The sequence below is a fragment of the Drosophila suzukii genome, chromosome 3, assembly GCF_043229965.1.
Source record: "Drosophila suzukii chromosome 3, CBGP_Dsuzu_IsoJpt1.0, whole genome shotgun sequence".
Taxonomy (NCBI): Eukaryota; Metazoa; Arthropoda; class Insecta; order Diptera; family Drosophilidae; genus Drosophila; species Drosophila suzukii.
Genome location: NC_092082.1, coordinates 64666932 through 64679200, shown reverse-complemented (window position 1 = coordinate 64679200; position 12269 = coordinate 64666932). Strand labels below are relative to the sequence as shown.

General features: G+C 41.7%; 2 protein-coding genes and 1 long non-coding RNA gene across 5 annotated transcripts in view; 2 read left to right on the top strand and 1 right to left on the bottom strand.

The window, feature by feature from the left end:
• pb (homeobox proposcipedia) overlaps window positions 1-8978 on the top strand; it is a 38890-nt gene extending 29912 nt beyond the window's left edge. The window contains exons 4-9 of one of the 3 annotated variants that reach the window (XM_065865531.2): window positions 4559-4716; window positions 4900-4990; window positions 5639-5770; window positions 5825-5997; window positions 6507-7261; window positions 7887-8978. In XM_065865531.2, coding sequence (XP_065721603.2) covers window positions 4559-4716; window positions 4900-4990; window positions 5639-5770; window positions 5825-5997; window positions 6507-7261; window positions 7887-8355 — 1778 coding nt within the window. In that variant the 3' untranslated portion in view covers window positions 8356-8978. Of the gene's footprint in view, window positions 1-4558; window positions 4717-4899; window positions 5015-5638; window positions 5771-5824; window positions 5998-6506; window positions 7262-7886 lie in introns of all 3 variants that reach the window. The other 2 variants (XM_036819244.3, XM_036819245.3) reach the window with 2 other exon arrangements.
• LOC139353233 (uncharacterized) lies at window positions 956-1850 on the top strand. The gene is made up of 2 exons (XR_011604402.1): window positions 956-1437; window positions 1734-1850. It is a non-coding gene; the product is annotated as an uncharacterized lncRNA (long non-coding RNA).
• Window positions 8979-10702: 1724 nt separating the features above from the next.
• On the bottom strand, window positions 10703-11582 carry LOC108014243 (larval cuticle protein A2B). Its single transcript, XM_036819213.3, has 2 exons — window positions 11480-11582; window positions 10703-11423 (listed from the first exon to the last, which is right to left on the bottom strand). The coding sequence occupies exons 1-2, from the start codon at window positions 11489-11491 to the stop codon at window positions 10788-10790; spliced, it is 648 nt and encodes a 215-aa protein (XP_036675108.1). The 5' UTR covers window positions 11492-11582; the 3' UTR covers window positions 10703-10787.
• Window positions 11583-12269: the final 687 nt, after the last annotated feature.

Sequence of the window (12269 nt, the reverse complement as noted above, 5' to 3'; positions counted from 1 at the left end):
GCTAGGCAAACAGCCACGAGTGTACAATTCATTCTGGAAATTCCCTGGCATGTGAGTGGGGAGCGGATGATTTAGATGGTGAGGTGGGTACGAGTACACTGAAAGGAAACATTACCCACAAGGCGGACTTTAACAGTAAAACTCAGTACAGCAGTTATAAATGGAGTTGCTTACGAATATAATTAGTTAAAGGGGCCAACTTTGGTACATCAGGTAATCATATTTAATTCTTCTTAAGAACCTGTAATGTAACCTTAAAAATTGGTAATGTCCTTAAGTTTTAAATAAAAATCTACGGAATAATACTAATTTTGAATCTTTTTGAGACATAGGTATTCGTAATAACTTTATTCTTGGCACTTGAAAAGTAGGAAATTTGCATTTTTGTTCACATTAAATATGGAAGCTCTTATCTGATAGCTGAATTGGATATATCAATGACTTATTTCTCTGCGTGCACTGATTATAATATGCGTTTTAAGCAAAAAACAAGAGAGTCCTGGCCACCTTTGACCATTTGTGCAATTGTTGCAAAATGTACGCTCATTTTAATTTCAGCCCAAAGGAGCGGCAAATGCGTTAAATGTTCCGCTTCTGACCAAACTCTTTTCTGCCCTGGCTCCTTGTGTTTTTTGTGGGCTAAGTTCAGCCCCAAATATAAACATAAATCCTGTCCTTCAGCAGGAGAGGTGGCGAAAGGTCCTGTTGGTGGACAACGAGTGCGTTTAAGTGTTAACATGTAAATGATGCTGTTGAAGCAGTTAATAAGTGTATGCCAGGGGCTGTAAATCACCAGGAGCGTTTCCTTTACGTCTGCATGGCCATAGAAATTAATTTTATTTGCAGACCGAAGCGGAGATTTACGAGCAAATAATAACCAAGTGATGATTGCGTGTATTAAACTTAAGGCTTTCTTTCCCACCCACTCCTGCTCCCAACGTCGAATGTCATTTCTACACAGAGAAAATTATGACGTTCTGAAATTGAGTATTTGTATTCTCAATTTGAGGATGTACTCAATTTAAGTACAAAATTTGTGGAAAATACTAATGTTGAGAAAAGCTTCACTCATTTTAAGTAAAAGGACTTGAAATGATCGCAAAATTCTAAGTTTGAGGAAATGTGTTCTTCAATTTCCAACTTGAGAATTAATATTCTCATTATGAGTAACCGATAAACTCAAAAATGAGTAGCGAATTCTCATAAGAATTTCTAGAGAATTCCGTACTGCGAACGAGACGAGACAAGAGCGGCCTTAAGTTCGTTGCGTATGTGGTTGTCTCTCTCTCACTAATGGGTGTGTAAAGTGGTGCGCGCCGCATTTGTGTGACTGTCATTTGCCGTGTGATTTAGCAAAGTGAAGACGTGCGCAAGACACAAAGGTGAAAAACTATTTCAGTGAATTGGACATATGTGCGACCCTTCCGTACCTCGAGGGTAAGTTTTTTAATTTAAACTGTACTTATAATGTTCTAAATAATGATAAAATAAACAAACACTGCAAAAATATTGTTAAAGCGTGTACATTAATATGTATGTATGTGTGATTGTAAGTGGCGTGAAGCAGTCTAGTTTTGTTAGTTTCTACGTACATTGTACATACATACATACATATAATTTGTTAAATGCTTTTTAAATGTACATCTAATAACATTCTAATTTTTATATTTCATGCTTATGTATATATGCTATATATTTACAATATTTGCTAACAATAAAGTTTTCTTTTTCAGCCTCTTTGCTCTTCGCTAGACCAGACAGCTAAGGGAAAAAATACCATAGCCTAGAACATGGAACATGTATATACATATATAAGTAACTGTATTACAAAATAAAATATAAAAAAAATATTTTACCTTTTTTTCTGGAAATGGGTGGACCCGGGTTTAAGTGCAAAAGTTCTTAATTTGAGAATTTAGAAGAACACTATCAAGAACTTGTTTCTCATTTTGAGCGCTGGAAATTTCTCAGTATGAGAAAAGGGGATACTCGTTTCTAAAATTCAAGCTAAATTATTTCTTAAAATGAGTGCAGTTTGTACTCATGTTGAGGAAAAATGTTCAAAAAAGAGCACAAATGTACTCAATTTAAGTACAGATTTTTTGAGAAATTTGTACTGAAAGTGAGTATTTTGCACTCAGTGTGAGAATTTTTGTTCATGCTGAATTTTTGAGTACAAAAATACTCAATTTGAGTCCAAATTACTTGAATAATTCTCTCTGTGTAGTACAACCTAATCCAAAGGCAGCTGCAAAGTATCCTTCGGCCGTAGTTTGCTGATAAGTTTCCATTCTGACTTTTCCGGCATTTCATCCATGCTGATGACATTTCCAATGTCTCCCCAGTCTCCCCTCTGGCCGTGACAAAACAAAATTCATTTTGTAATTTCCAAGCCACCTAGAAAGGGCCAAAACCAGCCAGCTGTCATTTGGGGAGTTGGGCGGATGGTTGGTTGGCTGGATGGTTGGATGGCTGGATTCCATTTTGACCGGGCTGCAGAAACTGCACTCAACTTGGCTGCCTTCCGCCCACCGCCCCTCTGGCACTGCCACGCCCTCTGCCTCCGCCTCCGCCCTCCGATTCGGGTTTAGAAAATTATCTTTTTGCTCGTCGTCGCCAAAAAGGAAATCATATTTTCTGCTTTTGTGCACTTTACTTTTCAGTTTTCGTTGGCTGCCGTTGGCTGCTCGTAAACAGTTTTCGGGTGCAACTTTTGTGCGAAATTTATGCTTTCATTCCGTATCTGTATCTGGGCACTTTTCGCACAAGTACATGCGACTTGGGTCTGGGAAAGTGGAGATGGGGAATGGGAAACGACCCTCCTCCTGGAATTTTCTCTCTGTGCGGTGTGTGTGCCCCACCAGGTGGTGTTTATGGCATCCGCTCTGCGAGTATTGATGAAGGAACTCGGGCTCGGGCTCGCATCTGTAATTCAATCAGTGTCTATGTCTGGCTCCTCGTCCTGCCCTCGTCCTCCTCCTGCTCCTGCTCCTGCCAGGATCCTCTTCCTTTCGCCATTTGCCGCTATTGAGACTCTGTTTACGCAGCTCGTTCAGCTGGAAATGCCGTGCTTGTTGCCAAAAGGCAAAGTGGCGAAAAAATACAAAAATATTTTGCAATCGCATCAATGCAAATAAGGTGGCAGAAGTTCGACGGCGGGCAAAAAGGTAGCGAAGTGTTCAGTTTCCTAAAATGATATGCGCATTTCTTTACTACCCAATGCGATTTTTATTTGGGGAAATTTATTTTCGTTGAGTTTATGTCCCAGGCCGTTGGAGCAGAAACAACTTTTCTGATCTCTATCATTAGAATTCAGGTTTGGCAAAATCATCAAAGGTGATTTAAGTTTTAGTTTTTGGAACGAACATAACGAACAAAAATAAAAAAGTACAGACAAATTCGTAACAACGGTGTTAACAAGTTTATTTAATCAAATAATGCCACTTCTTAAGTTTTGTACTCTACGGACACCAAATTTAAAAACAGAGTGGTTCGTTCCAAGGTTATCATTTGGAGGTTGATAGTTGGATATTATTCAATCAAAGTTTGCAACCTCTTGATTTTTTGAAGCATCAAATATTTGACCTAAGTTTCTTTCTATACGAATTTTGATATATTTAAGTCAAAATAATTATAACAATAATGTTCCTTAAATCTATTTGTTTAATTCAAAAAGTAGGCATTTTTTGTTTTTTTAGCTAAATATAAGAATTCTTAAGAATTAATTTGACTTATGGCTTATGTACGGAAATGACAATGGGTTTTCGTGTAAAAAAGGAACTACATATTTATTTGTACGAACACAATTTTAGAACTGAATATTAGTATATTAGTACTAAAATTATGAATCTAAAAATGTGTTATTACTTACTACTCTTAGTAGTGGTACTGGAACTTTTTATTACTGCTACAAGTACTCTAATATAGATTATACCCGCCTTAGCAAAATTAGGAAGAAACCCCGTTTCCCATTTAATTAACAGCTTTTTTTGTCCAAAAATTGAAATAATTTTTGTTTGTTATTCAAATTAAGTTTTTCCGCTCCCCCTGGAAGCTATTTCCCAGCGAAGCTGCTGGCTGAGGCTTCTGTTTGGAAACCGAACTACTCGAGCGCCCTGCTGTGGGCCCGTCTTTCCCTCACTGATTGATTGATTAGATTTTTGTTAATTACTTAACGCTCGAGCTGCGAGTGTCGCGTCTCAGCGGCGATGGAAAAACGCTCGAGACGAGGAACTTACCACGCGGCATCAGCTGCACTTTTTGGCAGATATGCTGGAGAATCCTGAAAGTTTTCTTATCTAGTTGGGCGAGTTTCGCTGAATTAGTTATGCCCCCTGACGAGCTGATAGATTGATTACGGGCGGAGATAGAAAGGTAGAATCCTTGAAGCCCGGCTCTCACTGCGAATGCAATATGTTGACGAATGTACCATGGCCACGCCCACACGGGGACATGTTGCAGGGAAGCCCCCTTGACGAACAAATACAGAAAAATCGAAAAAATTCACATTCACTCTGCAAGTCTCTCAAACGAACAAAATGCAATTTCTCAATTGCAGCTGAATTCGTTCCAGAAAACGGCCTGCCCCGACGCCTCCGCACCGCGTACACCAATACCCAGCTGCTGGAGCTGGAGAAGGAATTCCATTTCAATAAATATTTATGCCGCCCAAGGAGGATCGAAATAGCAGCCAGCCTGGACCTTACGGAGCGACAGGTGAGTGCTCCGCAATGCAATTTATTCCGCTGCATTCGCACATGGCAGGAGGATTCCATTATGCCGCTGACAAATTGCTCCCTGGCAGCAGTTCTTGGCGAACGCAGTTATCTCCCCTCGATTTTCCCACTTTTAATTGCACACACCTTGACGGAAGTCGAACTAATCGCATCTCGGTTGCAGGTAAAAGTTTGGTTCCAAAACCGCCGCATGAAGCACAAGAGGCAAACGCTCTCGAAGACGGACGACGAGGACAACAAGGACAGCCTCAAAGGTGACGATGATCAGTCCGATAGTAGTAAGTAAAGCACAAATTCCATTAATTGTACCATTAGGCTAAGAAGTGGATGGGAAATGCCGAAAATGACTCATTTATTAACCGGAATATTAACGAAAGTCTAAAGTCAAGCATTCTTTGGCATTACATTGAACTATTTTCACAAAAAGTAGCATTATGTTATATTGCACACAAATACTGCTATTAATCTTAAGGTATTTTTTATCCGTCAAAACCCATTGAACAATAAGAATTCCAAACTTTCAATTAATATTTAGTATCATCAAATGACTTAAAATAATGATGTATTTTTTCGTGTGCTCTAAAAGGATTGAGATACCAAAGAAAACTGTACCAAGAGTTTACCAACAAGTTGTTCCACTTTTACTTTTTCGGTCTTGCATGGTTTCGTTTTTGAGGCTTTTACGCAGAAGTAAGAGATGGTGTAGCTTATCAATCATTGTCAGAGGTTGGGATGGGACGGAACGACTTTAGGCAGGGCGGCCCTCGAAGTGCTAACCCCTTTCGCGTGAGAGTTCCGACTTTGGTTCTCGTCTCCGTCCACCACTTACGAAAACAAATCATCAATATTCGTGGCCATATACCTACTGATTTGCTTTTATCTTACCTTCCCGTGAAATGCAGACTCCAATTCGAAGAAATCGTGTCAAGGCTGCGAACTGCCCTCCGATGATATACCCGATTCCACGTCCAATTCCCGGGGTCACAACAACAACACGCCGAGCGCCACCAACAACAACCCGAGTGCTGGAAGCCGTAAGCTTAAAAAGAGAAATTTGAAACATGTTTATAACGTTTCCAAATCTTTAGTAACACCCAACTCGTCCCTGGAAACGGGCATATCCTCGAACCTGATGGGCAGCACCACCGTATCCGCCTCGAATGTGATCAGCGCCGACTCCAGTGTGGCATCTAGTGTCAGCCTGGACGAGGACATCGAGGAGAGCAGCCCCATCAAGGTGAAAAAGAAAGACGAGGGACAGGTAAGTAAGCTACCTAGGCCATTGAGGAAAAATAAGATGTTCCTTAGATCTGTAAAATAATACGAAATGTAATCAAAGCGTTTAAGCGTTGTATTATTTTGCATAGTGTGAAGAACCATTAAATAGAGAGAGAGACCTTCAAAGCATTAACGAACCACTAATATCCAACAATTTGACCTATAACCAAAGAACTATACGTTTCAGTTTAAAAATTCAAATAATATTGTTATCTTTCATTTTATAAAACTCAGAAACTAAACATCTTGATGTTATTTTCGCTGAATATGTAACTTTTATATTAAGACTACGTCCTTAACGATTTCTTTCATATGCATATTTACAATAGGCGTGCCTTATAAAATGAGCAAAACGCAGATTGTTTTAAAACAAAACCTTTTAGGGCTTAAAAAACATTAGGGCGTGGGAAACATACACTACATTCATAAGTAAACGAAGTAAATGGGGCAATTTGATAACAATATTGTATGCTTTTTATTGCTGCACTGCAGGTCATCAAAAAGGAGGCGGTGTCCACCTCGTCGAAGGCCTCGCCTTTTGGCTACGAGAACTCCACACCCAGTCTGGTCAGTTTTCGACGGGACTCAGATGCCGCCGCCGTCGGAAATGCACCCGCCAGCAAGGCGGGCGGCAAGAAGCGCTTTCAGAGTGCCGCCAATGCCATTGCCACGCCCACGCCTCTATCTGACAGCAATAGTGGAAGTGGAAACGGAAACGGGGGTGGCGCTGGCCCAGCTGGCGGCTACTTTCCAGGCTATTATCCTAGTCCCAAGCAGCAGCAGCAAATGCAGCAGCAGCAGATGCACCCGCAACAACAGCAGCAGCCGCAGGACTACTACGGCAAGTACGACATCGAATTCGCCGCCTCGCCGCACCACAATCCCCACAACAAGCAGCAGGCGCTGCACGGCGAGTATCTGAGTCCCAAACCAAACGCGGCCAACTTCCACCAAAGTGGTCAGCAGCAGCAGCAGGGCGACCAGTTCTACTACAACTACAACGACACCAACGGCAGCGCGTACTTGAACCACCAGCAGCAGCACCACCAGCAGCACCACCCACAACAGCAGCACCACCAAAGCCACGTAGCCGACTTTGAGGCGCCCGTCAACGGCCCCAGTAACTTCAACAACGGTGCCTATTACGACAACATGAGTTTTCAACAACAGGCGCAGGCCCACCAACACCAATCTGTGGTCTTTCAACAGCAGCAGCAGCCACACCAGCAAGCAGCGATCAATCACCAGTGAGTAGCCAAGAAAGTGCAATAAAATTGCATAAATAGTGTATTTGTATTGGAATAGTTAAATTAGTTAACAATGGAAACAGTATTTACGTGCATTTTACATGGTTTCTGTCTTAGCTATCCACAAGGTCCAGCACTTTCCAACACCGCTGGCTCTTGACTTGGGTGGTACTTATCCGATACCCGATCCATTACATATCATGAATACATTAGCTGGCCGCACAGGTGGCGCTAGCTCAAATTAGTGAGCAACAAACACTTTAGAAGTGCTGCCGTTTTTTTTTCAAAATAACGTATCGATGACAATTTTTTATTTAATTATCAAATCATTACTCTGGCTCTTTTATAAAATCATTATTTATACATTAATTGGTGGTATATGGCTAAAAACATAATACCGTTTTAAATAATTTTTGAAAAACACAGAAATTAACTGAAAGGTAAACTTTTATTCAAATTAGGATAAACAATAGACTTATTTAAACCAAAAGCATAAAACTGACAGAATGGTTAGAGAAAATATTCCTATACTTTAAATCACATAAGAAATAAATGTGATAAGTAACCTTTAGCTCTGCTGACCTGAATACGAGCTCTCATCTTTAAACTATTTGTCCCCGCACAGGCACATGCATCACCTGGGCCCTGGGGAGACATACAGTGCTCTAGGATTGCAGATGGAGAACTGCGAGGGCTACAACAACTTTGGCAGCGCCGGGAGTGGTGGTGGGTACTACGAGGCGGGTCAGCAGCCGCCAGGTCCAGCCACCCACGGCCACGGACACCACCCCCATCACCACGTGCAGGTGCCGGCGCAGGCGCATGCCCACATCCATGCCCACCACAATTCCGCGGCAATTCCCGGCGGAGTGGGAGTGGGAGTCGGAGTTGGAGTTGGACCACCGCCATCGCACATCCACGGATTCGCCCTCAATGGGGGCCCAACGGGTCAGGGCCAGGGATTCGGAAACAGCGGGAGCACTGCGGCTGGGGCGGCTGCGATCAGTGGACTGGAGAACTCAAACAGCTCGGACTTCAACTTCCTCAGCAACCTGGCCAACGACTTTGCGCCGGAGTACTACCAACTCAGTTAGTTCATGTAGGAAGCGAGCCCGAAGCCAGTGTAAATACGTCTTAGCCTAATTCGCCGCCTGGGCGTGAGTCTTGTAATTCTATTCAGTGTCGTAGCCTCTTAAGCTCTTTGTCCGTAGCACATATCTGTAAATATTAAGTAAAAGATATAGATCTAAACAGGAGCGCTGTTCCACTTTTTAGGCTAAACAAATCGAAAATGTCTTGATTTCGTTTTGGCTCCAAGTCAAAACGAATCTCTATCTTGAAAATTCCATTTAGAAATGAAAGAGGAATCGAAATTGTATATAGTTAGAAAAATTCAAAAACTTTCACACAAGTCTTAATCAATGAATATAAATTACTTAATGATCTTTGATTTACTGTGTTTTGTAAATATCCGAAGTAGCTTAAATCAAAAATTAAGGACAAACTGTCATTGAATCTAAAAACTAGAAGTAACTATTTGAATCGCTCCCGGTTCAAGATACAAACTTTGATTTGGAATCTTAAAGCACTCTCAATTATTTCAATGTTTGTAATGTTTGTATGTTGCTCTACATTTTCCATAATAGTAAACAAATATATATTATAAATATGACTATAAATATCGACATAGATATCTTTGTAAGGCGAAAGAATAAAAAATAGTTAAGATACAAAACTTTCAAAATAAAAATATCTTAAAACTATCTAGTAAATAAGGAACGTTATTTAGGTTTTTAAAAACAGCCAACTCGACAAGTCCGTTAGTCCTTATGAACGTCCAGATCTCGGAAACGACAAAAGAGGGTCTTCAAAAATATTTATTTATGTTTTTGCTTCATAAAATCAGATCTGAAAGCTTACATTTAATAAGCGTTGTGCCTTAAATACACACAGGGCAGGGCAGGGCAGTACAAAATGTAAGTATAAAAACACTCAACACTTAACGAACTTAGTATTAAAAGTTGAGTTGTGCCTATAGGCATTACCATTAATTTTCAGTTATCATTAAAAAAGTATTGCTACCAAAAACATATCTTTTTCAATACAACAATACACTTTATAGGTATTGAAAAAAAACAACTCCACTAAAAATATTTTACATACAACGATTAACCTGCGGACTGTGTCTATTAAAATATTTTTGAAGATTTGCTATCATTTTTCGCACAAAGGATCCGCGAATTCTTTAGAAGTGGATGATCTCTTTCTCCTTTTATAAAAATTGATTGAATGACATCAAGGATGAACAATAATTAAATCGCAAATTCTTCAGAAGAATTACAATCGATTTTATTGTTCTGTCCAAAGGAACAAGGTTTGCTTCAGCCGAGTGCCATGCACAATCTAACGCCCACCACGCCCCATCGTTTAAATCGGACTAATAATTAATAAGTTAGGCTGGGTGGCTAATAGTCGGGGGATATATAAGGTCCTCGACTATAGCTTACCCCCTTTTATAAATTATTTGTATATTGTATATTGTATTCAGGGTAAAGTATGTACCAGGTAGAAGGGAGCGTTTCTGACACTATAGAGTATATTGGTTCTTGATTAAGCTCACTAGACGAGTCGATTTAGCCATGTCCGTCTGTTTGTCAGTGTAAAAGCAGGGATTTCGGAAACTAGGAGCTAGAGACTTATGATTTCAGATTTAGAATTCTTACATAGTATGATTTATAACTTAACTTAACTTAAAATATTAAGAGACTATTTCATGGGTCAAATCACCAGTTTGATGGGCCCATTTAACTTAATTTGGTCTATTTGACCAAAGAGTGTCGGCTTTAATGGAAATTGTCTAGGACAAGAACAAAAAAGTCTGTCTGGCTCCAAAACAAAATAGTTTATAATGCCCTCTTTTCTACGTCATACGCGTCATGATACGAATATGAATAAGAATAGTTGCTATAATTGGAATGGAAAAAGCCGGCTACTGAGGTCCGTTTTGCACATAAACGGGAATAACCGAAACACCCTGCGGAAGCCAAATGACCACGTGCTACACCACAGAATCCCATGTTGTTATAGTTAAATCCGTGACATACTTATATAAGCATACATACTTTACATCTATCAGATTATGATTTATTATTCGCTGATAGGGTTGGTCAATTTTCAGAGCTGAATCGAATCGTAGCGGGTGTAGCAAATGGATCTCTGAATGGAATGGAACGATTGAAAGAAAAAATCCAATTAAACTTTAAAACCCAAACTTTGGAATTTCAATGTCGCAGCCCAGTTCAATTAATTGGCCACACAGCCATTCGAATTGAGCCCTAATGATGCAGAAATAATTAAATTGTGTTTGAATGTTAAATTGAATTCAGCCCCAGGCCAAACGTATCCTTAGAGCCGGATACAGTTATAGAGTGAAATTGGCGATTTAAGTGACAAACATAGGTTTATTTTTAGTGGTCGTTTGTAAAACTATAACAATAAAGGGATGTGGAATGTGGGATGGCAGTTCTTAGTGGTGGTAGGCGACAGCAGGGGCGGCGTAGGAGGTGTAGGTAGCGGGGGCGGCATAGTGAGCCACTGGAGCCACGGTCTTGACCACAGCAGGGGCGGCGTAGTGAGCCACTGGAGCCACGGTCTTCACGACAGCAGGGGCGGCGTAGTGGGCCACAGAGGGGGCGGCGTAGGAGGCATAGGCAGCGGGGGCGGCGTAGTGGGCGACGGGAGCGGCAACGGTCTTGACGACCGGGGCAACGGCGACGGCCTTGACAAGGGGCTCACGGTTCACCACGGCGTTGAATCCGTTGATGGGGTCGGCGGTGTACTGGACGGTCCTCTTGTAGCCATCGGCGTCGATCAGGGAGTACTCTCCACGGACAACGTCGCCATCGCGCTCCTCCACCTGGCCCTTGTTGTCGCCGGTCAGCTTGTCATCGACTCCGTAGGAGAAGCGGTACTGGGGGTGGGGGTCGTACTCCTCGGCGGCCTTGACCACGACCTTCTGGGCCACAGCCACGGGGGCATGGGCGTAGGTGGCAACCGCGGGGGCGGCGTGGTACACCTGGGGTGCGGCGTGGTACACCTGGGGGGCGGCAATGGGGGCGTAGCCGGCGCTGGCGACGGCGACGAAGGCGAGGGCGAAGACAAACTGTTGAGTATAGACGTTATATATAATCGGAGGAGGATATCTTAAATAGGACCCACCTTGAATGCCATTTTAAAGGTTTTGTTTTGGATTTGAGGGCTGGTTCTTTGCAGAAACGGTGCTGAGGGCTGAATGATGTGGCTTCTGGCCCGGCCAGTGGTTTTATAGCCCGCGCTTGCACTTTCTGCTCATGTGAGGCGAACTGCTTACGCTTGGCCTTCTGAATATCATGCTCCAAATTAGCGCGAAGTCACCGCTCTGCGAAGTCAACGGCGCAGTCGGCAGAGTCGACGGCAGAGGGCCAAGAGAGGAGATTGGCGAATGCGAAGTGCAGTCCAATTATTTAGAAAGGATTCGGCGGATTCGGCGGGATTTCCCTTCTGCCAGGTGCCCACGTACAAAGTGGTCGTTGTGAAATGATTGCATCTGCTAATAGCGTTCCGATTAATCGCAGATCTTTAAAGGATGGGATTTGGGATGTGTCTTGATGCTGGGTGGCCTTGATTCTTGCAGATTGCGTAAGGGGCGAAAAGTGTCTGATAATTTGGGAATGAAGCAGCGATTCTCTATATTCGACTCGAAAAGGGAAATTAACAAAATTGGATTGCGGTTGCCTCCTTCAGGGATAATGTATTACGTAACATATTTTAAACAATGTTGTTCATATCAATGCACAAACCATCTAAATAATATACCATCTTCGAAATTAGTATCTGCCGCGATAGCAGTTGGAAAATGGATTTAGTATTTATCAGGAAAAAAAATGAGCAAGATACAAGTTATAAATAGGGATCTTTATATTGTTTTCAACTATTTTTTCAATAAAAACCCCATCCTTTAAAGATTAAA